Raw genomic sequence first — 27,967 nt, 5'->3', positions numbered from 1 at the left:
GTTTCGTCCTCCACCTGAGATCTCGAAAAGTTACCGGCCGATTTTGAAAATTCGCAGAACGTTTGATAGCCCCACCAGGGAACTACCTTGTTACCAGGTTTCGTTGACCTAGGTGCAACCCATGACGTCACAAGTCAGGTCAAAGGTTGCATTTTTTCACCGATTTAGTCTGAGGAATGCGTTACAGTCAGTTAACACATCAAATAAAAGGCATGTTATCGAAAACATCGATGGAGCGTGGTTGCCCAATACATATGTTGCCTAAAGAGGTCACTGATGGGTCAGGTCACAGAGGTCAGGTCACTAAGGGTCACAATATGAACCCAACTTTGCTAATTGCTAGGGTCGCGTAATACATGTTTTATGGTCAATTTTACATTTAAAATTCAATGGTGTGGGCTAGACGGCCATTGGGGCCGGTTTAGATTACGTTCTGGTGGCGGTCAGATCAAGGTCAGGTCAAAGAAGGTTAAATTTAAAAGGTGATATTTTGCATAAAAGGGGTATCTATTCCATGCAGCTCATCACGGTAAATCCAATGGTGGTCTTTGGCTTGCTCTGTGTGTTCTGTAACGGCTAAAAACTGAGTTTGAAAATTTTACGTAATACATTTTGAGTAGTTTTTTTTTGCCATAACTTTGCTAAAAATGGAGCTATCGAGTCTATTTTTGGCACATTTAGAGCAGATAGTTCTATAACATATATTCCAGTTTTAATTTTGAAAGTATTGGTATTTTCGAGGTGTTATACTTCTATAGTTTTTATGGTCGAAATCAATTTTTGTTTAGAAAACAGAGTTAGCAGTATTGTAGCGCTGTTTACTTTACATCTTTTTAATCTGGAATATTTTTTGTTAGCTTCAAACCCGTAACCGTGACAGCTCTTCCCGCTAAACCTTTTATTGGGTCGAAAATGACAGAACATGTCATCACTCTGACGTCATTTGTGACTGACCATTCATGAGCTCTGGAAAAATTTGGTCACAAGGTGTAAAAATGATGCCCGGAGGGGTCTTGAAAGTTTGGTGGTGACCTTTTTTTTAAAAGAAATTTTGTCCGAATGGATGAATGCGTGGCTATGGGCCTGGGTGCCCCGCTAAGCAGTGCTTGTTGCGAATGACACCACGGTATACTTACGCTATACTTAAGGAGATATCGACTGAAAAGGAGAGAGGGCGCTGCTTCGCCCCCCCCCCCCCCCCAACGGGGCTCGAGGCTTTCAGTTGTTGCACTCACATATACTCTTGCTTATATTACAACGTAGTGGAATTACAAGTGGCAATATAAGCTTCCTGCCAGCGCCGGACCAGAGTTTTAACATGTAGGCTGAATTTTAACATTTAACCTTTAAATTTTTACCGTTGAGCTTTTTAGAAGTTGTAGGTATGAACTGTTCAGCTCCTTTTTTGGTCCATCACAGCGGGCTTGTATGTCATTTGTCAATCAAAATGGAATTAAAAACTTTTTATTGGGTCTGGTTATCTCGCCAACTTCTCAACTGAATCGTTTAGTAGCTTTTGCTTGGGCACTGCCCACGTTGTCTGTCAAACTTTTCGTGTCATAGACACTGTCGATGACACGAGAAGAGGCTGCTGACATCGTTTGTCGCGGTTAGATAATAGTTAATACCAATCCACGTCCCAGTGGCTGCTCGATCGCACTTTCCCTGGCCCACCTCTCCCACCAGGCTAGGCTTTGCCCGGCACAGCCGTCGCCTCAGTGCCTCGGGCGGTGACCCGTTCAAAGGGGCTCACAATTCGTTTGGTGCCGTGGCTCTCAAACCAACACAGAACAGTGAAACGCACAGGCTCACCTTCCATATAAGGCGAACGGCTGATTCTGGCGCCGGGGCTTCATTCATACTAAGGCGCCCAATCACAGCGCCGCATTTCAGTTAGTGTCGGGCGCAAAAGCTACTATGCTCCGCCCCTCCATCACGTGACCCTGCCCTCACGTGGCCTCAGTCACGTGGTGTTTCCACATCTTGGCGCATGGCGGCGCTAGTCTCGCAAGGGCGGTGGTAGCTTGCTCCCCCGCCGTCCGGGGGTGATGGGTAGCAAGTGCTGGTGACTGTACATTGTTCATTTCGCAAGAAGCTTCAAGATGCATTTCATCCTAATTGCAAAAGATATAAACGCAATATTATAGGTGTAATAAACATCAAGGATATTTATCATTCATTCTCAAACAAGCCATATTTTAGGCAAGTGGCATTTGCATTTCTTTCCAAAAGGTATTTGGAATTCCAATGAGGGTGGGTACTGCGCTATGACAAAATGCCACTATCGTTTTCATAAACACGAAAAATGATCATCAGACACAAAACGGCTGCATTTTATGGAATACTATCAACAGCACCACAAGCCCAAAAACACTATGAATTACAACAGATCGTTCGTAGGATTCTCGGAATACGATTTTCCTAATCTAGAAACTCTTGAGAGGACGGTGCAGGATAAGTGGCGGGGGAGCAAGCTTTAGTTGGGTATACTTTGCAACTCAAATGCACTTAATTCAGTGCATCGCATTAGGAATAGACAAGCACCGAACCGAAAAATAATCTGTCGGAACACGCGACCGAGGGTATGCACAAACAGGGGAGATATTCTTAGCAATTACGTAGGTGGTGTTTTTTTTTCCACCATTTAAAGTCAGCAAATCCACCTAGGATGAACCGGGTGAACCCATCGACGATTGACCCCCTCGGTTATACAACACCTAATCTTTGCTGAATTGCAGTCATTTGTTGCCACAGATTCAGACGCTGGTAATTGCGAGACGACATAAATGACAGAAGTACACCTGTATCTACCACTGCGCACATCTAGTAAGGCAACCACGCAAGATTCCCTTTAATTCCCGCGCTCGTTCGGGTTCGATATTACACTCTAACGAAGTTTCGCGAGATGACATTTACACTTCGACTTACCAGGCAACACCTAGCCAACAAAAGACCTGCGCCTTGTCGAAATAGCCCCCGGTGACGCTGCGTCTCACCTTCTGGAGCAGACGGTGGTGGGTGTCTCTGTGTCATGTGAATCTCGTATCTCTCATGTGTCTTACCTTGCTGGAGCAGGCGGTGCACCGGTTGAAGGCCCTGGTGGCTGGCGTCAGCTGCTGGTGTTGCCCCAGGAAGCCCCGCACACTGTGTGGCACCGCTCCCAGAGGGCCGGCCGGCGCCTCGGCTACCTCAGCAGACACAGGGCAGACAGGGGCGCGCTCCCTGCAGACAGAGGTACAGAGGAGTCAGAGGACCGGCCGGGGCCTCGGCTACCTCAGCAGACACAGGGCAGACCGGGGCGCGCTCCCTGCAGGCAGACAGGGAAAGGGAAGTGAGGGGGCGGCCTGGGTCTGTTCTCTGCCTTCCTAGAGACCGGGGTCCGCTCACTGTAGACAGAGGTTGACAAACTGTTATTACACGGCATGGCGTCTCAGGCGACAGGCACCCAACATTAACGCACCCACACTCGCGAACTTGATGAGTTACATGTTCAACAAAATCGACATTCATTGGTAATGATCGAGCAAGAGACATTAAGTCATCAACGATTCATCAAAGCTCTCGACAGCGTTTTCCCACCACGCCGACTTCAAACACGGACTCAGAAAGACAGGCCGAATCGCTATTAACTGCTGATCCCCCAGTCAGGGTTCTGACTTCTGAGAGTCTGGCCGTGTTGTCGGCTAAACGGGAGAGTAAATAGCTGACCGGTGAGTCAGGGATTGGAGCCCCTCCCTCCGCGCTAGCGGCATCATCAACTGGTTGAGCCCCACAGAGATACACTGACAAACAGCAAACATGACGTTTTTAGCCAACCGGACTCCGGCATTACAGTGTGCCACGAATTTGTGCGGTATTTTCGGATGGTATCGGCGCCGCGGCCGAGCCGTCTGAGTGATAACGGCGGGTACTGGGGGCTGCGGTCCAGACACAACCCCCTCCGTGCTCCCGTAAAACCCGATCAATAAGCCGCACAGCCAATAAAATCCCATTGCATGGAGGTGAAATAATCGCTGTCTGCAAAAGTCGCGCGGCACAAAGGGCCACAAAATTGGACCTATTTATCTTCAGACGCAATGTTTTAATCCGGGTGAAAGTGATTGGTTGAGGCGAGTTTGGGGAGCCGCGAAAATAGCACGCAACAGACAGATGATGTATATTGTTTCGCTGTGGTGACACTAATCCAACTTCACAGGAGATCTGTTAATGATCGTTGCCAAATTTTAGGCGAGAAAAACGACAGTGTAAACGTCATTCAAGGTCAGTAACAACACATACCCAATGGCATTCCACGTGAGTTAAAAATACCAATGTCGCTTTCACGTGTGGGACTCGAAAGTCCACAAAACAAAAACATATGTGGACATGAACCTTCACTTCTTCATTCAACCGGCGTCACCCATAAGACATCAAAGGGCACGTAAGGGTAAGCTCATCGGTTTAAGCCACTTTTCTCATTTTTCTACCGAGGTGAAAGTGACAAGCTGTAAAGCATTTTAGCTCCCTGTTACCCGACTGGTGACGTTAGACCTTAGTACGACCTGTGAAGGGTGTGAGGTGACGTGAAGGAGTCTGATGTCACCCCTTCGACCGCTGCCATCACCGACCGCGCACGGCAACCGCTCTGTTTCTGCTCTCCGATTGAGCTATGCAATATCCCATACTTATAGTCCAGCTTATGTGCAGCTCCTACACTGGCGACCGAGCGGTCACGGTGAGGGGGTAGGGGAGAGCGGGGGAGAGCGGGGGTGGCATGGCTGGAGCGCCCGAGATGCCGGTCGACTGTCCGCCGGATGCCGTCAGGCGCTGGCCGCCGCTGGCCCAGTCTCGGGGGCGCGCTGGCACGCGACCCACAGCCGCCCCTCCACCCCTCCCCAGTGAACGGGGCGCGGGAGGAACGCGACAGCATGCCGCGCGGTTTTGACAGCCATAGCGCATACCTCGGCGTACAAAAACGGACCACAGTGCCGCTCCCCTGCCTTCCGAGCATTGCACTGAAAAAGCGATGACAACAAGGCTGTTATTTAAAAGTGTCGAATTAAGTTGTCATCCATCCTACTCGTCAGTGTTGGGTGGAAACTTCAACGTCTTTGTTATGATTAAGCTTGCATGACCAAAAAGTCGCTGAATTCCGAACAGGGACTTTACACAATGCATGGAAGCGGCTGCAGGAGGATTAGGTTCCTGTTTTGTGCTGGAATTCGGAAATCTTCCCTCAACATGTTTTACATTTGCGTCATTACATGCTGGCATAACCTGCTTTCGCTAAATAAAAACACGTGGCGGCATAACGGACTCCAGGGGAGGCCGGGGGGGGGGGGGGACACTGAGCCGCGGCAAGGTGTGACTCCGACACGCAAACACGGCCTGCGTGACCCTCCCGGATGTCCGGCTCCTGTCAGCAGTAGGTATCATATGTACTGTGAATTCGTCAGCTCGCTTAACTCAGAATAACAGGCGTTGACCGTAACCGTAACCGATATGAACAAAAAATATCCACACATTACATGAAATAGCTTTGGACAGAACAGATCACTACTGCGTAGTAGCACTCGGGCTTACCGTTTGAACTCCTCAACTAAGAAAACAGCGGGGATTTGCGGATTTCGGGTGCCTGATACCAGCTCAGCCCTGCCGGGCCCCGTCGGCCGCTGCACCGATTAAGCTTCTTTACGCTGCCAAGATCGCTATCCCGAGCATGTGAGGCCTTTGCAGACCCATCGCGGCGATATGACTTAAGCTTCGTCTTAACAACTTGAAATTCCGTTGCGCGAAAGACTTCAGACCGTTGCATGCCAGACGCCGCGCAGGGACGAAAAATAATCCCACTACTGTCTAACTGCCAACATTTTAACTCCGCATCCGAAAAAACTCCAAACCGAAGGCATTCATTCACCTAAATCCGGCCCCACCCGTACCGTACGTGACACCGCAAACAAACAATCCCCGTGGAGCGCCTCTTCTGAACGCAATTCGGTGTCATTTTTGGTGCCGCGCGAGCATCTGTCATTGTTCTCTCTGGTGTATCCGGCAGCCGGCGGTGGTCAGCTCGCGTGCCGCGTGCTGCGGCCGCCGCCGGAAGGCTGGCTGGGCCGGACGGGTGCGGCGCGGGCCGCAGGTGTCCGCGGCCGCCGGGTAGGCTCAGCTCGACCGCGGCCAGCCCCGCACGGGACGAACCCAAACTACCACCACCAGTCAGCAGGCGGGATGAAAAGTGAGGATTTCTGATGTCCGTCACGGGACATGCAACAAATGTGTTCGGCGAAAACACGAAATTCTACTGAAGTTCCGAGGATCTATGAATGCATACCGTACATCTGTAAGCGAATTCCTTCCATGTGTAGATATGTACAACTGCAAACAAAATATTTAAGGCCCGTCATCAAACTTTCCAGCTTCCCCTATCGTGCAGTATGTATGTCATCGGGTTTTACCACGGCCGCTCCAGCCGTGTCCATCGCATACCCATAGTCGAGTGCAAGGCACGAGCTCTTATCGCGTCAGGGGCAAGGCGACAGCCCATGCAACATAATTTCATCATTCGCCGCTTCACCTAGGTGCGGCCTATCCAGAATCCAACACCGTGTGAAGTCCATAAGGTCGACAATCAGTGTCTCTCCGACAGAATACTGACCGTTGTGGGTGCTGGAGGAGGGCGGCAGCCAGCTCCACGGCTAGTCCCGCAGCGATCATACTGACCCCCGGTCGGGTCACGGTGCACTGCTGGTCCAGCGTGCGGTCCTGAACCGACTGCCGGGAACAGAGGGGGAGGGGACACGGTCACATAACGGAGGAACACGGTCACGGTGCACTGCTGGTCCAGTGTGCGGTCCTGAACCGACTGTCGGCAGAGAGTGGGAGGAAACGGTCACAGGGCGGGGAGAACACGGTCACAGTGCGGGACCCAGCGGCGTGCGGTCCTGAACCGACTGTCGACAGGGAGGGAGGGGACACGGTCACAGGACGGGGAGAACACGGTGTGCTATCGATGACATTCACTGAACAATTTAGGCATGAGAATTAATCCAAAACGCAGCGCAACCTACCTCCTCCAGGCTCCAGATCTGGACAGTGGAACGTCAAACTATTTTTAGCAGTGTACGCAAATTTCCAACAGTTACAGCACATTCATAGTGCATAGCAGAGTTTTAACTTACACCAGAAGCCTTCACCAAAAAACTGTCATTCCTTCGGGTAGCGCTTCGACCAAGCCTCCATCGTAAACGCATCCCAGCAAGGCATTCCATCCCCGCGCCCGCGGCCTTTGCCCCATCCCCCTTCACTTCCGTCTCAGGACAGGTCATCGACCTCAACATCCGCCCTGCCGGACAACACATTCGCCCGGAAGCTCATCTTATCCCGCGAGCTCGCCGCTATAACGGGCTATCTCTCCGGCCGGCCGGCCGGCCCGCCGGAACTCGCATAGTAAACACATTCCCCGCATCGTGGACGGCGCATTGCACATTCAGAGTTCGGCGCATGGCTGCATTATGCAGCAGGAGCGGTCGGCTGGGTTCCTCGTGAGGTGTGTTCGTCGAGGGGCCGCCGTGTGGGGTAGGTGCCCCCCCCCCCCCCCCCCCCAATAATGTGGTAGCAGCTCAGCAACTGGTCTCCGGCGGAGGCGGTCATTGGAATGTGTCCGTCGGATGGAGACGGGTCGCCACCACATCTGATTGGCCATTCATTCGGCAGACGGTGATTTAAACGTGAGGGACGGCGACTCTTCCGGTGACGAGCGGCTGCAGACAGCGAGGGTGAGGATAATTCCAAGGTCGGACTGTGTTGCTGCACAGCAGGGATGTGACGGAAACGGGTTTGAGCAAGGAGTATATGGCGATAAAATTAATAAGCTAGTGTGGAATATGTGTAAAGAAGAAAGAAAATCGATAAATTTTTGACAAACAAGGTTTTGATTACTTGAAAAGTTATCTAACCAAATCATCTACACCTTTTTAGGCGCAATTTCAAAAAGTTAAAGACCATATTCAAAAAGTTAAAGTTCGATTTCAAAAAGCTTAACACCAATTTCAAAGAGCTTAAGTCCAATTTCAAAAAACTTAAATTCATTTTCAAATAAGTGAAGTCCAATTTCAAAAAGATAAAATGCAATTTCAAACGAGCTGTTAAGTGATGCAATAAGAGATAATATAATCTTTTGATGCCATAGCAAACATGATGAGATTTTAGATTCACTCGATGAAAGATGTAGGATAACCATTGGTATCATAATTACTTTGTCGTTTATCCTTGCCGGCACAGGAGGGGGGGGAGGTTGATGCACCCCCCCCCCCTCTCCCTTAAGGTTTTTCGCAAATAACTCGCGTGACAAGCGGCCGATTGCGACGAACCTTTCAGTACCCTCGCATTGATCAATTTTACACCTACCCTGAAAATTTCATGACCCTGACCCAAATGACCTTTGACCTGTGACCTACTTTCCGAGACCATGTTTGGCCGGAATCACGATTCGGCGTATGTCGGCTCGCATTAGCCGCGCGTTTGCAACATTTCCATGGTTTCAAACGTTCAAACATGTGATTTGATGTTGCTCCCAAGCATTAGGGTAGATGCCAAGGTCACCTGAAGGTCAGGTCAGGTCATTGACCTTTGGTGACCTCGGTTCACTTTTTTTTTTAGTTGTACATGCTTCTAGGCTAGTTGTTTTTAGCTGAATTCGAATTTAGCAACCATTTGAACATTTACGAAGTAGTATTGGTGCCTTCGTAACATACTCCTGCTTTTGTGAGTCATTTAGAAAAGTTCACCTGCAAGCTGTATTTCCAGCGTTTACATGGAAATGACGGTCTAAAAACTAAATGTTACTAAATGTAATAGTTCATAGCATATCATTTGAAATAGCATTTTATCTTTTTGAAATTGGACTTCACTTATTTGAAAATGGACTTCACTTATTTGAAATTGGTCTTAAGGCTTTTGAAATTGGTGTTAGGCTTTTTGAAATTGAGCTTCAACTTTTTGAGTTTGGCCTTCAACTTTTTGAAATTGCGCCTAAAAAGGTGTAGAATTTCGACTCAACACAGAATAAAGCAGAGAACAATGTTGCCCAAACGGCTTGCTATGGACTATGCGTTCCTGTTGTAGCAAAGACTTCTCCTTTGTTTATATTTTACTTTGCTTTACTCATTCCAGCAGAATTTCCGGACATAGCTCGGATTCTACGCGTCATGACATCCCTGCTATGCCCAGCTGACTGTAACAGGCACGAATTACATTAAGAATTCAGCGCGAATTTCTGGAACCACACATATTTCCAGCAGGCCTCACCTTTCTCGATGACTCACCAACCACACTGGCACGACCTACTAACCCAGCCAACTCACCGCAACTCACACACGACTCGCCAATCCCAGAACTCAGCTCACTCAACTCACGACCCAATGAGCGTTAGCAGTACGATCCGTCTCCCCCTATCGTACTCACGTTTCCCGGCGCCACCACATCGTTACAGAAGTAGCAGCCCAGCTCGGAGCCGTCAATCATCTGGCGCGGGTCACAGCTGACTGCGGAGTCAGGAGACGGCAGGCCCGGTAGACGACTGCCGTGCCGCATCACCAGGTAAGAGTCGTACCCCAGCGCCGCCGTGATTACGACCTGGCGAAGGAGGGGCGGTCAAGGAGACACCATACCATCACAGACTGTGATCTCAGCTCGTCAGAACAAATGTCATCTCATCGCAAGTCATTTGGCCAGGCTGAGACTAAGCAACACACTAATCGATCCTCCAGAGTGCTGCACGTCCCTAACGTAGACCCAGCTTCCACCTTTCTATACGAAACTCTACTCAGTGGGCCACGCCCCTTCACACCTCCTTTTCCTTTCCCCTCCCCTCCTCGCCAGGCCATATGACCCCCCCCCCCCCCCCAGTCCACCTCAGCGAACCCCAGCGTCCAGTCCCGGGCCTGGCTCGAACTCCATCTCCCCTCCTTCCCTACCTTCTGGTGCGCCGCGCCCATCACGGTGGGCAGCCAGCGGCTCTCCCTGCTGTCCATCAGCAGGAACACCAGGTCGTGGTCGGTAACCAACTGCCTCAGCCGGGACACGGTGGTGGTGACCTGGTCCAGCAGCGCGGCGCTCACAGGGTGGCCCGGCATCGGCACGCTCAGCTGGACACCCTCAGAGATCTGGGGAAACACATCGGCACACTCAGCTGGACACCCTCGGAGATCTGGGGAAACACATCGGCACGCTCAGCTGGACACCCGCGGAGATCTGGGGAAACACATCGGCACACTCAGCTGGACGCCCTCGGAGATCTGGGGAAACACATCGGCACACTCAGCTGGACACACTCGGAGACCTGGGGAAACACATCGGCACACTCAGCTGGACGCCCTCAGAGATCTGGGGAAGTAGGGAGGCATTGGAATGCTGAGACGGACACCCTCAGACATTTGGGGACATCGGCAGATATTTAGTCACTCAGTGGCCTGCGACTATTACTAGACATTTATCAACTTCCTTGACATGAGAGATGACCAACACCTCTTTCATTCATTCATTCAAATGACATCCATGCACAACACCAAACGCTCGCTCAAAGAGCGGAGCAAGTACGCTGAGCTTAGACATCATTCCAGGACTCGACAGCGCCATTCCGAGCAGTCACTCCACACTAGGCAGGCCCTGGTTAGGGACAGATCTTTACTCACCACTCCGGGGAATATATCTTTGAGCCGCTCGGCAGCGGCCACCGCTTTGGGTCGCCTCTGTACCGAGTCTTGGAACGTGAAGAGGCTCTGCCGCACCGGGTTAGAGTAAGACACTGTACCGTTATCCACCAGAGTGATGTGGCGCACGCCCCAGCCCTGAAATACGCAGAAAGGAGAGGGTTGTGGTTAGATACAAATACACTCAAGACTATTGAACAAGAGAGGTGAGGGGTACTTCTCTGGGCGTGAGGCGGGGGAACACCATTCAAGGCTTACGCTGCATTATAATCGTCAGATGTAAAGTATGTACACTGATACACGAGAGCAAAGTGCCGGTCGTAAAAATATAAATATTAAATATTATCTATGATGTTCAGGTGGAAGGCAGAACGTTACCACCGTCATACATGCATGCTAGGGCATGGCATATCAACACTCCAAATATTTAGTTCACGTCGTATCTCATGCAATTATGCATACCGCATCCCGGGAAAATTCAAGGGGATTACACCAGATTATCCCAGTCAACGGTGCCAACCTATGTCCCATACAGGTGGCCCACTCACATCCCCAGTCAGAATCTTACGAAACTGACGCAGGCCGTTACTAAACGTCAACGATAAGCAAACGGTTAGACACGGCCAACGGTATATGCCAAACTGGTGTCGGAATCAGGCGAGAGAATCAGTTGAACCAGCCAGAGCTGAGATGAGAAAATGACGACACAAGCCGAGCGGCTGACGAAAATCCAGCGTGAGGTTCCGATCGAGTACGAGTGTTAGATCAGAGAACTCGCCGCTCCAGCGACTGAGTCACGAATTAAAATCACGAGGTGAACGGTTATCTGGTGTTAACGGGACTTAACAAGGCGTGATCAGGCGCTTGGCGACATCCTGTATAGGACAATAGCGAACAGTGTAGCGGCTCCATCCTAACCGGGGCTGGCGGGTGTTACGTGATAAGGCGCGACCGATTTACGTCAGCCACAAAGTAACGGAACAATAAAAGTCCGTAATACTTCGGGACGTCATGAGCACTGCTCGGTAAGGTTGTTTGTCATAGCTATGTTTTTAAAGTAAGCTGTTAAGCTGTAACTTATCTGACTACGTGAGTATATGCATACATCTACAAGTGAATCCCAACAATTCTCTAGTTGTCTGGAATGGTGATCCTTGGACGAATTGAAAATATCCGCCTGATAGGCTGATAAAAATACAGAATATGCAAAACACGAAAATCTGTACAGCGAATACTTTCTAGACATACTTATGCAAATCACACATCCGCAGGACAGGATATGTGAATAAATGACGCTAAATACCGCACTTCCTCTCCACTCCATGTTATCCTCAACCCTACAACTGAGTTTACAACTTCCTTCTTCCAGCTCTCCATTAAATCCTGGCCGGAGCTCCCACAAAATGCCTCACCCCTCCTCACTTTACACCAACCCCTCATGTAATCCCGCGCATCTAAAGCCCAAACTTCCCGGAACGGAAACAGGGACCGCTACTCCTTGGACCACCCGTTCACGAGGAGCGCATGGAACTCCCGGCCCGCGCGGCGCTCATCTAAGCCGATCAGAAGCTCGGTTTCCGGCCGGACGCGGCCCAGTACCGGGGCGCTCCAAACCGGGACTGTCCTACACGGGCCGCGCCTGAATAAAACATCTCCGGCGGCCGACCGCCGGCTGACAGCATCATTACACGGGCTGCGGTCAGCGGGCTGACGGCTGCCCGGTAATGCCATGCGCGGCCCAGCGGACCGATATGGGCAGCGACCGCAGATACACGGCCGGCCTCCGGCCCCACCTCCCTCCTTCCGCCGGAACTCCCTGTGTGGGCGCGTGCCGACGGGGGGGGTACCATCCTTCCACCCCTACACTGCAGTTCCATTACTTCCCAATACAGAATGACAAACGACGCCTCAATTCTAAACAGGCAGATCCAATAAAGCTTCAGCCTATGAATATATTTTCCTCTACGCTGCCGTCACTGCCATTACAAGCTTTAAGGCGGGAGGTCAAACGGAAGCTCGGCTCTGTATTCGGGCACCCCCGGCGGTGCCGGGGGCGGGGGAGGCCGGTCAGTGGCCACCCTGCCCCGCTCGTAACGGGGGCACCCCGCCGGGAGAGTGGCGCCCTGCACGGCCCCGTAATGCAGCCGCGCTCCTATAAACCGTGCACCAGGTGACCGATCAATTAAGGCGCCCCGCTCATTCATTGATTATGTAGATGAGCTGTACAACGTCGCACCAAAGACAAAGCCCCCGAGGCGCACGTCTAATGCACGCGTTTGCTTAAGTAGACATTCGTAATAAATTTGTGCACTCATCAAAGTCCAAACAAACAAGGTTCCATTAGATGTAGTAAGTTAATGGCACTTGTTCGTTCTGGCATAGAGTAGCAGCATGTAATTTTCTTGTTGTATGTTTTCTACTGATGAAAACTAACAGTACAGTGGAATGGCCATCAAGTAATAATACAAACAACTAATTGTATGTTGTAGCGGTTTATACTTTAGAGATCAGAGAGTTTTACTTGGTAACGAATTCCGAAACGCAATGCAAACCAACATATCATTCTTGGTGAATTAAACATTGAGAAGGCCCTGCCTTAATTTTTAGAGGACAAGGATTTATGGCTCATAACGTCCATTTCATGCTAAATTGATACCGCATGTTTGAGTTTTCAATTCGCATGAATAACGTGGATATATGAAATTTTAATTCAATTCTAAGCTCCATGCCAGACAAAATAGGCAAAAGAAAAAATCTTACTAAATTAATGCCGAAGAGCTGAAAAGCTCTAAAAAAACGTTCCTAAATCCTACCGTAATCTGCCGCGTTTGTATGAAATGTTTTAATAGCCCAATAGGCAGCGGGGAGGTATTATATGTGAAATACTTCTAGCAATGCAACCGCACGTGCTTACCGATATACGTTGAGTGAGCGCATGCGAAGTTTACCTACCACTCATGTCTAAATGGGAGTTACAAGCTTATTATCAGCCAAGCTGCCGCAAATCATAAAGAAACTGTCAAGTCCAGGTGCAGGCCCCCACTACTTTCAGGAACGATTTAGCCCACATGTCAGACCACATTACACAAATTCCTCTCGTGACCACCAACATTCTAAGGGATAAAGTTTACAGGCCACATATAAATGTTGTTTTACAGTAACTAGAGAAGAATTTCCAGCAGAGCATTCCAATCCTACTATAAGGATTATCAAGCACACAATGGAATTGCCAGCCTAACAGCTCACAAAGGCATATCTCAGGTCAAACATGAAACGCAACTTTGAACGATCACTTATGTTAGGATACCTGTTTTTCATAACATACAATATTCACCAACCGTTGCAAGCCAAATAGTTATTAGCAACAAACTTTGGAAAGTAAATCTAGACCACACGAAAGTCAACTCATTTCGGTCACGATAAAACACAAGAAGTACAACTGTGTGCTTTTCCAGAAGATGTAGCAGCACATGCAGCCGCCTGGCCGCCTGCCAAACAGTATTCTTCTCAGCCGACTAAAAGCAGCTCTAGCCACCAACCACACCAGTTCTTAGCCCCTCCCCTCACCCGTTACTTATCAGCAGCGTCCTGGCCACGTTACAGCCCAGCGTGCCGTCTCCGATCAGAAGACAGCGGGCGTTACACACCCCTCACTCCCTCCCCCCCCCCCCACCCCCAACCCTCTGGCCACCTACCAGCAGCGTCCTGGCCACGTTACAGCCCAGCGTGCCGGCCCCCAGCAGCAGGCAGCGGGCGTTCGTCATTTTGTCCAGCTGCAGGTCGGGCACCAGCCGCCAGCGCATCAGCTTCAGGTTCAGGTCCACCGAAGACGCCGCCAGACTGGGGAGGACGGGCGGTGGTGGTCAGAACTGTACGGATGGTGCCTGGTGGTGACAAGACGGCAAGCCGGGTAAAATGTGATCATGGACGAGCGCCTAGCGTGCTCGTTATTATAAGTTAACAATAAGCCAGTAGGACATACATTAAATGTGTTGACATAGAAAACCTTAAAACTAAGTGAAAAACATAACTCGTCGCAGAGTAACCCATATGGTCCTAACAATATACATCACGCGACAAGGGAGAGCTCCGATCCGACGGAACCTAGCTAATTTCATACGGTTCCATCCCGACTATTCGGTCCTCTCACTCTGACGACACTTATAGCATGCCTAGCCGATACAGAGCCCAGCCCGCCAGTGTCTCACGCCTTCGGGTCCATGGTGGAGCTCAGGTTGACCATCCGCGGCCCCATCTTGCCCCGCTCGTTCCTCTCCCAGCCGGTGACGGCCGGCGCGGCGTCCGCAGCGCCATCTTCTGTCGCAAGCCGTAACTTCAGTATCAGACTATGGCCGACAGAGCGCACGCCGCCGCGAGTCATGTCCCGCCAGCACAGGACCTCCACGGTCGGCCGGTCTCGGCCGCTGGAACAAACGGTAACCGGACAAAAAGTCAAAAGGAATAAAGTAAAAAGACAAATAGTCAAAAGACAAAAAGTCAAATGCAAAAAGTCAAACGGGATAAAAGTCAAAAAGATAAAAGTCAAAACGGATAAAAATCAAAAGACAAAAAGTCAAAAGCAAAAAGTCAAAATGTACAAAAGTCAAAAACGCGAAAAGTCAAATGACAAAAAGTCACAAATGCAAAAAGTCAAAAATGAAAAAGTCAAAAGGATAAAAGTCAAAACGGAAAAAAGTCAAAAGACAAAAAGTCAAAAATGCAAAAAGTCAAAAGGATAAGAGTCAAAACGGAAAAAAGTCAAAAGACAAAAAGTCAAAACGAGTAAAAGTCAAAAGACAACAAAGTCAAAACGGAATAAAGTCAAAAGACAAAAAGTCAAAAGCAAAAAGTCAAAACGGGTAAAAGTCAAAAGACAAAAAGTCAAAAAATGAAAAAAGTATAAAATAGAAAAGTTGAAGTCAAAGTCTGAAATAAAAAGTCAAAAGGATAAAAGTCGAAGCATCGATCTTTTCATCTTTTGAAAAATATTATACAGCGCAACGTACCCTACCCACTGAAGTTGTAAGGAACATGTGAGTACGCGAGGGATTCTGACAGGTACCGGGGTCCGCAGCAACGGGGCAGGGACGCTGGCTGCGGTGGTGGGGCCCACGCTCACATAATACGCGTTGAGCGCTTCCGGCGTGCACGCTGGCGCAGCAGCAGTGGCACTCTTCCCCGCCCCGATCACCGGCCGCAGCACTGTCCACATCCTCGCCGGTCCTGCCTCACGCAGCTGGTCAGCATAGTATGCCGCGTGGTCACGTCTGATGGCCGCTCGACACTGCCGGTTCACCACCGTATACTCGGCGCGCGGGCCGAGCAGTGCGCGCCGCCGCGCCAGCAGCGCTCGCGTGGCGTCCGTGGTGCGCGGAGCACCGGGCGGCGGCAGCCCCTCCCCCATGGGAGAGGGTGAAAAGCAGTGCCTCCTCTAAGCAGTTTTGACTGGGGGGCCCGATCACGGGTAATGACTAAGGTAACCCCTACCAAAAACGTCTAAGACTAAAAAATGACTAAGGTACCCCTCAGTGACCAGTTTGGAGGATGACTGCGGGGGCTGCAGCTCCCGCAGTTAACATGTTAGAGGAGAGGAGGCCCTGGTGAAAAGCCAAAACCTCAAAATAAAAAAATACCATGTGATTAACGCTTAAATGACGTCAATGGACTTAAAGTAAAAAATACAAAAGACGAGATAATTTCAAAATTTTGAGTTGCAATTTTTGTCCCCTCAACTTTCAACCTACCCCATCAACTTTTCAAACGTTCCCGGGTCACCACTGCCCCATCGTGCAATTCCAGTGCTATGGCAAAGTTTTATCTGAAAGTTTAAACGTGCCCGATAGACTGGACGCGGTCCCCTCCGTCCACTCACGCTCTCTGGTCTCTGTACGGTCATCGCTGACTGGTCCAGCATCCAACGCGCTGGGTTTATAGAAATTTGGTTAAAAGAAATGAACATATTTTAATGAACGAATCCATTAAGTAATAAAATGAAAATGATTCACAGGTTATTATTACATGTGGGAGCACTGGCGCTGGAACTTTCTCAATGTTGGAGGGGCTCGAGGCAGTTTGAACTCATTTCTTTCCATGCAACGCCATAGGGTTAATTACGAGCGAGCGAGCGCAGCGAGCGAGCTAGTTCTTTCGTATTTAACCCGCGCGGGGCTGGGGTCTCCAGCCGAACGCGCGGGGCTGGGGGGGGGGGTAAATTTTACCCCCCTGTTATCTCCCGAACTAACGGTCCGATTTGGAAAATTCAAACGCCAATCGAAAGCTCTCATCACGAACTACTAAAAACATGTACTTAATTTAAAGTTTGAGGTCAAGGTCAAGGTCAGGTCAAGGGTACAAATTGCAAGTTTCTACAGTATCGGCCTTGCACCGTAGTTGCCGAAGAATGGAGTCATGGACTGAGACTGATCGCCCAAAACGTGTTCTTAGGCTACCAAGACAATATTCGTTGCATACAATATCATTCAGAGGTCAAGGTCAAGGTCAGGTCAGGTCAGGTCAGGTCACCAAAAAACAAAATATAGAAAAGGGCATGTGCGACACATGTTTTATGGGTCATTTTACTCATAGAATTCAATAGGCACACTCAATAAGTGATATGGACCACCTCTGGATGAATTTCAGGTCGAGGTCAGGGCAAGGTCAGGTCAAGTGAGGTCAAATTTTGAAGTTGGTTGTTAAGGCCTAAAAAGGTGTCTATCTGATATAGTTTTTCACGGCGAATCGAATGGTGCTATTTTTGTTTCCGTACGAAGTCTAGAACTTCCAGAAAAGTCATTTTTAAAAAAAAATGTGTCGTGACGTCATAAAATTTTGAATAACTCCCACATTTTTGAACCGATTCTTCTAAAATTTGGTATGTAGGTGCACATAGACCACTTCTCTGACATATATTCCGGTTTTTTCGATAGACTCAAAATTTTGGATTTTATAATGATTTTCCCAAAAAAGTCAGTTTTTTGAAAAAATTTAGGCCAAAATCCAAAATTTTCAAAAAACCGAGATAGCCATTTGATAGACAAAGTAAAATTACGTATAAACTTTTTGTTACGTCTTGATTTCTTTAAAAATGAAGATGTTAGCGGCGTTTGAACTTTTGCCGTTTTTGAGGCGAAAATGACGAACATGACGTCACTAAAACGTCAATTTCTCAAAAATTTTCCGACGGATTTCGCTCAAATTTTCAGGGAACGTGTCAAATTGATGTAAGAAAAGGTACTGAAAGTTTGGCGGCGCTGCGCGCCGCCGTTGTTGAGATATCGCAAAAATTCGCGAGGGGGGGGGGTAATATTTACCCCCCCCCCAGCCCCGCGCGGGTTAAGGCAAAAATCTGAGTATGCGCGACCCGGCCCGACACGACCCGACCCGACACGACCCCATCACGCTCTTCAAACCCTTATAACTCAAGAACCGCATGCCGCATCGACAAGCGGTCTTCTTTGCTGAATACCACTTGGATGTAAAAGTTGTATGGCATGCACAGTGCACACCATGTTGTCTGAGTGTCGATCTTGGCACGTGGCGCGTGCTAAACTTGGGGTACTTTGCACACACCCGAAAACTATTATCCTCAATAACCGCACAACGGCTGGACCGATTATTTGACTTTTTCCATTTGATTTTTATCATTTTGACTTTTTTGCCGTTTTTTTCACTTTTTGTCTTTTGACTTTTTGCATTTTTGACTTTTGGACGTTTTGACTTTTTGCCATTTGACTTTTTGACTTTTCGCGTTTTTTGGCTTTTTGCCATTTGGCTTTTTGCTTTTGACTTTTTGCGTTTTTGACTTTTCGCCATTTTGACTTTTTGCCATTTGACTTTTTGCTTTTGACTTTTTGCGTTTTTGACTTTTTGCCATTTTGACTTTTCGCCATTTGACTTTTTGCTTTTGACTTTTTACGTTTTTGACTTTTCGCCATTTTGACTTTTTGCCATTTGACTTTTTGAATTTTTGACTTTTGGACGTTTTGACTTTTTGCCATTTGACTTTTTGTCTTTTGACTTTTATCCGTTTTGACTTTTATCCATTTGACTTTTTTCCATTTGACTTTTATCCATTTTGACTTTTTGCATTTGACTTTTTGTCTTTTGACATTTTGTCTTTTGACTTTTTGTCCTGGAATCGGAACAAACCGGAGCTGTCACGGAAAAGGGCGCTGCATTTCGTTGCCCCATTTCTATACTATCTGGCGATGGGTTCTAGCAAGCATACGTAAATACACCGTTCAGTGGGGGTGGGCATTACAGAACGTGGTCGAATACAAGGAAAAGTACAATGAATCGTCTAGATGAAAGTTCACGGATAACTTTCTTATTAATCTAGCATGCAATTAACGAGAGAAAAGGTGGCGTAAAGAGAGGCGAAGCATCCACCACCGGACCTCAGACCATGCCTCCTTCCCCTCCGTCCGCCGTCTCACCTCACGTGTCTCAGACTCTCACCAGTGGTGCCAGTATATGTAGAGTGAACCGTGCCTCACCAGTGGTGCCAGTAGAAAGTGAACCGTGTCTCACCAGTGGTGCCAGGTTAGAGTAAACAGTGTCTCACCAGTGGTGCCAGTAGAGAGCGAGCAGGTTGCGCAGCGGCCAGCCGGGGTGTCGCCGGTCAGCGCTGGGGTCGCAGAAGGCCAGCAGCCAGCGGCCGGCCGGCGCGCTGGTCAGACGGGCCAGCGGCAGCACGGCCAGCGCCGGCTCCAGCTGCACCAGGAAAGCGGCGGCGGGAGGGGATCCCGGCGGCAGCAGCGACAACAGGCGCTCCGTCTGCGCGGGGGGGATAATGATTTCTGTTTTCAGGCATACAGAGTTTTAGTGACGCAAAATTTGGACAACAAGATGCTGCAAATAAATCGCAACAACGCGCATTGCACAATGCACACAGGAAGCCTACTGAGTACACAGGAAAGGACAGAAGCACAAGGATTCATGCATTTACAATCATAAAGCTATGAATTCAACGACTCTGTTATATCCTAATATCTGCAAACCCACCTGCTCTGCCGTGAACGCTTCGGACAGCGACTGAGGCGGTTCCATCGTCATTATGGACGAGGGACATTTGAGCGCAGGAAACCCAAACCAGTACAGGAAGTCGTACCGCTTCAGGTCCTGTGAAGAAGAAATACACTCGGTAACTTTAAGATCCCGATGGAGACAAAGTGGCACACAAGATTCAAAAACTGACAAGGAACTGAACTGACCAATATCACGATATATCAGGCAGTCCCATCTCCCCAGTCCCCGCCCTCTCCCCACACCGAGCACGCACCATTCGTACGTACCTATCTCACTCACACGCACACATCAATATCTATCAGCTCAGCACGTACGGCGAATGTGATCAGGAGCCATCGGTTGAGCAGCTCGGGCCGGGAGAGCGCCGAGCCATCGGTGATGCTGCTCCACACCTCCTCCCCACGCTGCCGCAGCAGCTCGGCCTTGTCGCACTCCTTGAACGTCTCGCGAGTGTTGCGGTTGATGAGCACCCCGGGACAGCTGAGGGCCTCTGGAGGCCGGCTGGCGGTGGGAGGGCAAGCAGCGGTGATATGTCGGAGTCGAGTCAGGGGAAATTACCATGTCAGGAGTATGTCATGTCAGAAGCTGCATAGCCAAAGGGTGGAAACTGCAGCAATTTTTTGGAAAGGCTTTGTGAAAACATTGAGTTCTACCTTAAAAGCGAGAACACAAGAGCTGAATGTCTGCATGAATGCCAGAAGCTGTTTGAAATATTTTGTTGTCTTTATTTTGCTGAAAATCATTATTAACAAGAATCCAGGTTTTGAGGCACGTGAAATTCCATTAAGACCTCACAGCAAATGTCTAACAATCAACTATCCCAGTGGTAGTTCAAAGGCCACAATTCATACTCACCTATCAAAAGATGTGAAGTCAACATTGAATAGTGCAGGCAGACCTTGGACTGCATTATTGTAATAGTTTCCATTGATGTTGATTGGTTCTTCATTCAAATGCAGCACATCAAGTTTAAGCTGACTTAGCTTATGCCAAAAGCCAGTCTCAACAGCAGAGGAGAATGGCAAAAATTGCAGTGGCTCCTCCATTTTACTCATTTTAATGCAAAATTAATGCAGCCACACTCCACAGTTACTGAAAGTGAAACTAAAATCAAGCACAAGTAATTTACAGTGGGCAGCTCTCCAACCAAATATACGTCAGCCATATAGGAGGAGCTAGAAGTGCCTTTTCAATCAAGTCTGCAAGTTATTAAGATTTATTTACCAATACATCTAAATGTCCTCAGCTGCATTAAGGCTGAAACTTTTCCCACATTCATGAAATCACAGGGCTGTTCACACTTCACAGGCCCTGTGTGCCATCTGTGTGCAGTCGGACTGTACACAGCCTCCAAGCTTGCCCACTACGTCCCTGTCTGCCTTCCGTCAGCGCACACAGTGAAGTGACTGCTGTGGCCGGTCAGGACCGACCTACAGTCCAACCCACTCAGCAGTTTGCGGTGCCTGTGAACACCCCTCACATGTGTAATCATGTGACGTGAGGCTATTCAAATACATCAGGTTGCAATAGCATCAATTGCACACAAAGAGGTGCAGGAAATTAGTGTGAGCATGACTTAATGTATATGAATATGCTTTCGTATGTGATTTCCAGACTGTGAAAATAGTCTGTTTCAGCCTTGACATGGCAGATTTGTCAAATCTTTGTCACTGAGAATTAGGTGAGAATTCATTCAAACTTTTTAGGTAATCCTTCCCCATTGATTCAAATTAACATTTTGACATGCGAGATTGAAATTGGGTAAAATTAATGGGGCAGGCATTGACAAATTGAATTTCATGCTTTTACCGCTTTTACCCTGCATTTTAAATGACACAATAAGACAAAAGATGAGAACGATAAATACCCAGTTACCAATAGTATATAGGGCCTTGTTACCAATCGTCTCGCGCGGTTGCGTCCCAACAAAATACTATTCACTCAACCTCTTCTCTCACATTACCACATTACCACCGTTACCAACAAACAACAAACTTTACCGTCAACAAACCTCAAAATGGCTGTTCTATAGATGCGGCTCAAGACCGCTTTAGGTAATAATGGATAAAAGATTTGGGAAGTTCGAGGTATCAAGAAAGACAAACTATTGAAAACAGCCCTCACTGTTTGAGTTAAAATATTTTAAAATCGTTCACTCGCAATTCATGCTTTACCTTTTTACTTCATTCAGGGATGCTGAGACCAGCGCTAACATTATTTGTTCGCAAAGAGAATACAATTTATCGGAGCAAACGCGTCATATTTGTGTTTTTTCATCTACCTAGGAGCGGTTCATACGAACGCTTCAACGGTTTTCAACGAAAGCTCGCTTCATAAGAGCCCGAATCATCGTCCCGAAATAGACTTCCAACTTGCTTCCAACCAAGTTTCTATAACCCATGGATGAGATTGCTGCCTAGTGCCTTGGATGAGATAATGCAGGCACTTGGCCAGCGTTACCGCTGGCGTCTCGCTGGTTTCCCCAGATTCTCACGAAAATTTCCCTTTTTTAAAAATCACTTCCCTAGATGCGGTTATTTTCATGGAATTTGATGTACTTTCCTCATTTTAACCATTCGTGTTATAGTCAGTAGCGGCGGAACACCTTCAATTAAGGGGGGAGGGGGGCACTGACGACTTTTGGTCCCATCTTTCCATGCAACGCCCATAGGGCTAATGATAAAATGCCAAAATCAAAGGGGGGCACGGTGCCCCGGTGCCTTCCCCGTTCCGCCGCTTATGGTTATAGTCGCTGCGCCCTAAAACAACAATTAACTACATTCGGCGGCGGCGGCGGAGGTGACAGAAGCACTGGTGAGATCAGCGACGGCTGCGACAACACTGGCGAAGGGAACTGCAGCGTCGGCTGCGGCAAGGATTCAGCGACAGCTTTGCGACCCGGTCCAGTGATGCCAGTCCGTCCATCTGCAGGGAGTCGCAGTGAGGAGCCTAGCAGAAACCCCCTAGATGACCCAGACCTGGCCTACTACCTGCTGCCCCTCCGCGAGTCTCCACCGCTTACGGATGCGGACTCGCCGACGACGCAGCAGCTCGCCGAGCAGCTGTTATGCCTCTCTCCCAGCTTGGCACAGGACACGCCCCGACCGCGCCGCGCCCCAATGCGCTGACCGCATATGCCGCGCTCCTCGCAGAGATGCGTGAGAGCATCCGCGACCACGGCGCTGCTCCAGAACCGCTGTGAACGATCTGAACATTCTCGACTCTGCTTTGGTTCTGTCAATTACTTAAATAGTTGGTAGAATCACTGGTACCTATGTTTTCAATATATCTATTCATGGCAAAAAAAAACTACATTCTGTTACGTTAACATAAGAGATTCTGATGAAATTGCTGGCATATATCAAATTACTGTATGTGGTATAATATAATTGCTCGATATATCGCAAATTGTGGGGTGTTGCAGGACGCGGGAAACTGCTGTATGGGTAGCGGTAGTGCTGGCGTAAGAGACGAGTCGATGCATTATTTTGCACCGTCAGTTTGACCGAATGGGAGTGATATGCGCTAGACATTGTAAAAATTGCGCCAAAACAAAAATTTTGATGTAAAAAAATTAGCCGCACCCGAAATAGAACAACGCAGAAGCAGGCAAAAACAACAATTTTTCGGGTTGGTGGTATTTCCCTAGATTTCGTGTGAAATCCATATATCCCTAGATGTTCGCTGATTTCCATAGAAAAGGGAAATTTCCCTAGCAGCGGTAACCCTGCACTTGGCGAATCCGCTGCCAGAGCAACATACTCGTATTCGGCCCGACCGATTGTCTGCTGAAATGTCGGCTAAATGACTGCAAACAGCAGATTTGCTAATGTCACTCTGCTGCCACATTGACGGTCATGATACTTGGATGACATACCGATCGAGCTCTACCGGTTCTTGGCTCTTCCCGGCAGGCATCGGTAGGATTGTGATTGCAGGATTGCAAAATCCTGATTGCATTCCTTTTTGGTGGATTGCACCTGGATTTGAAATCCATTCCAAAAAACAGGATTTGATTGCGGATTGGATTGCATCATACTTCCAATTTTTGCAATCCAATCCGGATTGTGTTTGATTAGTGCTTTGAAATGGTTTGTTGCGATTGAAAATTATGAGATCGGCTTCATCGGCTTAATGTACTTTGCTATCAAGGGCTTTACATCGAAACTTGAAATAATTTAAGCGCTTTTAAAGGGACCCTCCCACCTTCAAAAAAGTTTATGAATTGGCATGAAAATGATGTCGCTCGGTTCAGAAAGAGCGAAAACGAATATTTACCAAATTTCATCGAAAAATATTCACCGGTTTTCAAGATATTAGACTTTTACTTTTGTTTACTTTTTTGGGATCTCCGCTATTTCTAGCGACTTTATTTTAGAAGTGCGGCGTTTGCGGCAGATGTTGCGCGCAAATAGCTTATACCTCCACGTGCTACAAAACGTTTTAGTCAAACATTTAAAAATCGTTAAGATATCTGCGCTGACGTCACACATTCAGAGGGGTATTCCTAAGCATTAGCCCCTCTGAATCAAAATGCTGCAATTTTGAAATTCAATATTTCTGAGTTAAGGCATTTCTCGATGTTGTGAGTGTCGAAACCGGTAATTGTGAGCCAGGGACCCCATTTTGGCTATCTCAACTCAAATCTAATGTTAAGGTGGGAGGGTCCCTTTAACCCTCGCATGTGTGCGGCGTTTTCCAGCTTCTAATGTGTAGGGGGGGGGGGGGGTCGGTTGGACCCCCCCCCTTGCCGTTTGGCCCCTGATCGAGCTAGAGCTTCGCGGAAAAAAACGAGCGTGTTGCCCGTGACGAGAGGAAGCCGATGATACCCAATATTAAGGTCCTAGGTCATTGGTTGACCTTCCAGGTCAGGTCAATGACCCAAAGTCGGGAAAATCGGGACCTATTAGAAAGTCGTAAAGTGTGGCTGCTAAGGGGTTTTTCGGGGTGCTGATCACGAAAATCGTGTTAGTTTTGATCACAGATGATGTCTTTAAGCATTTAGACCAGGTCGGGTCAGGTCAGGTCAGGTCAATCAGTAGGCGTCGTGACAGGTATTCGTAGTACGTGTCAACCGCCTCTGACAGCTTCGTAACATGTTACGAAGGCATCAAAACTACTTCGTAAATGTTCAAATGGTTGCTAAATTCGAATTCAGCTCCAAAAACTAGCATAGAAACATGTAAAACTCGAAAAAGTGAACCGAGGTCACCCGAGGTCACCAAAGGTCAATGACCTGACCTAACCTTCAGGTGACCTTGACACCCACCCTAATGCATGGGAGCAACATCAAATCACATGTTTGAACGTATGAAACCACGAAAAGCTTGCAAACGCGCGGCTAATGCGAGCCGACGTACGCCGAATCGCGATTCCGGCCAAACATGGTCTCGGAAAAGAGGTCACAGGTCGAAGGTCATTTGGGTCAGGGTCATGAAATTTTCAGAGTAGGTGTCAAATTGATCAATGCGAGGGTACTGAAAGTTTCGTCGCGATCGGGCGCTTTTTACGCGAGTTATTCGCGAAAAACCATGGGGGGGTCCATCCGCCCCCCCCCGCCTACACATGCGAGGGTTAATTTAACCCGCGCCCTGCTGGGGGGGGGGGTGTTTGAACACCCCCCTTGTGGTTTTTCGCGAATATCTCAAAAACGGCGGCGCGGAGCGCCGCCGTTTTTGGTACACCTTATCATACATCAATTCTACACATGTTGTAAAAATTTCAGACCAAGGTCATTCAAGGTCAGGTCACCAGGTCACTTGAAGTGACCTCACCTCATAAAAACTTTCAATGTCTGTCATAGCTACACCGAGTGACCGATCGCTTTGAAACTTTCAGCGATTGCTGAGAGCAATAGCATGTACAAAATGTATATCTCAGAATTTTGATATCGATGACCTAAGGTCAGGTCAATTTTGCGACCTCCCCATTATAACCCTCGCCCTGGCAGGGCATTTTTCATAACACGGCTTGGCAGGGGGGGGGGGTCGATGCGACCCCCCCCCCTCGCGATTGGCTCCTATGGCACCTAGAAACACCAAATTTGGTAGGTAGGTGGGCCCCCTGGAGTTCTCGCCCCTGTGCAAATTTGGTTGCTCTAGGTCAATATTTAGGGGGGTTTTGGGGGGTATAAATGTAAAAATTTCGCTAAAAACAGGTCAAAGGTTTTTCGCTTATAACTTTTGATCTAATTAAGATAGAGAAAAAAGAAAAGCACCAGTGAACTCAGCACGTCAAGGCGCGTCGAATGATATACTTTTTTGCTTTCTTAAGTGTACTTAAAGTTTTTCTTAAATTTTAAGTAAACTTTAATTAATCAATTAAGTTCAAGTTAACCAAATTGCATCATATCGCATATCATTCGATTTGGCTGATCACCAGGAACACAATGATACCATTTTTTAAGCTCTAGCGTCATTATGTGCCAAGTTATTGGCAAAAACGTCATTTGACCTCAGTTGACCTCATTTGACCTGACCCATGGATAAGTACACCAAACAAAGAAGCACCAAGTGACCTGCTGTTAAGTACTGTGGTTTCAAAGCACCAAAGTGAAAGAACGAAGCGGATATCTCCAGTATTTTCCGAATTTAGTATTTTCCCATAGACTTAACATTACGACGTAATGACCTCTAACTGACCTCAGGTCAGTGACCTAAAAAAAAAACGAACTATATGTTATACAACTCGGTGAACTTAGCACATCCTGAAAGTTTGAAGGAAATCAGTCCAAAACTGTGAGTTGGAGAGGTGCAAAAAGAAAATTGAAATTTGACCATGACCTTGTACCGGTTTTTCTGACCTGGTGACCTGACCCAAGGTCACCTGGACCTGAAATTTTCAGGTCATATGTAAAAAGGTTGCCCCATAGGCTGTGCCAAATTTGGCGGCGCTGCGCGCCGCCGTTTTTACGCTATCATCGAAAAACCTTAGGGGGGGGGGTCGCATCGACCCCCCCCCTGCCAGGGCGAGGGATAAGTCAATGGGAGAAAATTGAAATGCGCCTCTTTTGGATGAAAGACATTATAAACACTCCCAAACACCGAATTACAAGTGGTTTAGACACACTGAACTTGAAAATGGTGTCCGTGACCCTTGTTTATGCCCTGAGGTCATCTTAGGTCACGAATGGTATCTAACAGTTTTTCGCAAATAACTTTTGATAGAGGCATGCTAGAGCGATGAAAACGCCTTAGATGTGTTCACCTCGACGATACGGATCGACTGATATGCAACATGACCCTTTCCGGTCAGGTCATGACCTTGACCTGAGGTCAAATTTTCAAGTTGACCTTTCAAGGTCAAGTCATAGTTCATTCGATGCGTCTTGACGAGAGGAACACGATGCCGGTAAAAGTAAGCTCGTACAAGGCTTGGGTCAAAAGTTATTGCAGAAAAACTGTTTTCGAAAAAATCGGTTATTTTTGCAGTTTTTGCCCCCTGCAGGCAAAACCGTTGACGTTAGGTCAAATCTGAGAGAATTACTCAGAAAGGGCGTTAATAGGGCTATCGAATGCGCTTTTCCGTGGCGCTCTAGCTCTATTGGTTCCCGAGTTATGCGTTGGCTTCTTGGAAATTTTCGACATTCGACCTGGAAATCGGCGAAATTTTGCCTTCAATGACCTCTGGTGACCTGACCTTTGACCTGACCAAAAAACTGACCGAAGTGATTTCGTCATTATTTTTGACGCTCTTTCGAACGCCGCCTTCCGCGTATCGCTACGTGGCCCAGGAGCCAACTTACAAGGGGGGGGTGTTCAAACACCCCCCCCCCCCCAGCAGGGCGTGGAAATCCAGGACCCCCAGCAGGGCGCGGGTTAAACGCTCAAAATGATATACGCTGATGAACTACATAGGAAGGGCAAAATTACGTATTTGAGGGCGAGTTTTGAAAATATAAAACACTGGTTGGGTAGAGGTTTAAATATGGGGGTGTTTGAGGCAAAAAATATTTCCCATAAAATACCTGTGCCTTAGATAGAAATTACTCGCAAGACTAGGTACAAGAAATGGGTCATTTGGTGATGGAGGCACGGCTCTATGCCCCCCCCCTCCCCCAGATCCACTAGTGCACATAATAATACAACAGGATTGCAAAAAAGGATTGCGGATTTGATCACAATCCAAGTGAAAAAAGGGGATTGCGGGTAGGAATGCAATCCACTTCGGCACTAGGAATGTGGATTGGGAATGCAATCCTTTCAAAAAGGATTTTACCGATGCCTGCTTCCCGGTATGCGTTCGCTCACCGT

At 48.1% G+C, this 27,967-nt stretch overlaps 1 protein-coding gene across 1 annotated transcript; it reads right to left on the bottom strand.

The window, feature by feature from the left end:
• Positions 1-3,062: 3,062 nt before the first annotated feature.
• On the bottom strand, positions 3,063-21,680 carry LOC122374350 (ubiquitin-like modifier-activating enzyme ATG7; the record flags this gene model as incomplete). Its single annotated transcript, XM_043353038.1, has 12 exons — positions 21,583-21,680; positions 20,571-20,807; positions 20,030-20,216; positions 19,692-19,808; positions 19,252-19,463; positions 14,897-15,112; positions 14,384-14,528; positions 10,671-10,826; positions 9,954-10,142; positions 9,442-9,612; positions 6,635-6,750; positions 3,063-3,222 (listed from the first exon to the last, which is right to left on the bottom strand). Coding segments are annotated over exons 2-12 (1,869 nt in total), but the record flags the coding sequence as incomplete, so codon positions are not given.
• Between the last annotated feature and the right edge of the window lie 6,287 nt (positions 21,681-27,967).

The sequence above is a fragment of the Amphibalanus amphitrite genome, unplaced genomic scaffold (genome assembly GCF_019059575.1).
Source record: "Amphibalanus amphitrite isolate SeventyFive unplaced genomic scaffold, NRLGWU_Aamphi_draft 001645F_arrow, whole genome shotgun sequence".
Lineage (NCBI taxonomy): Eukaryota > Metazoa > Arthropoda > Thecostraca > Balanomorpha > Balanidae > Amphibalanus > Amphibalanus amphitrite.
Note: the sequence above shows the minus strand (reverse complement) of the source record. Positions and strands in the feature narration are given on the sequence as shown.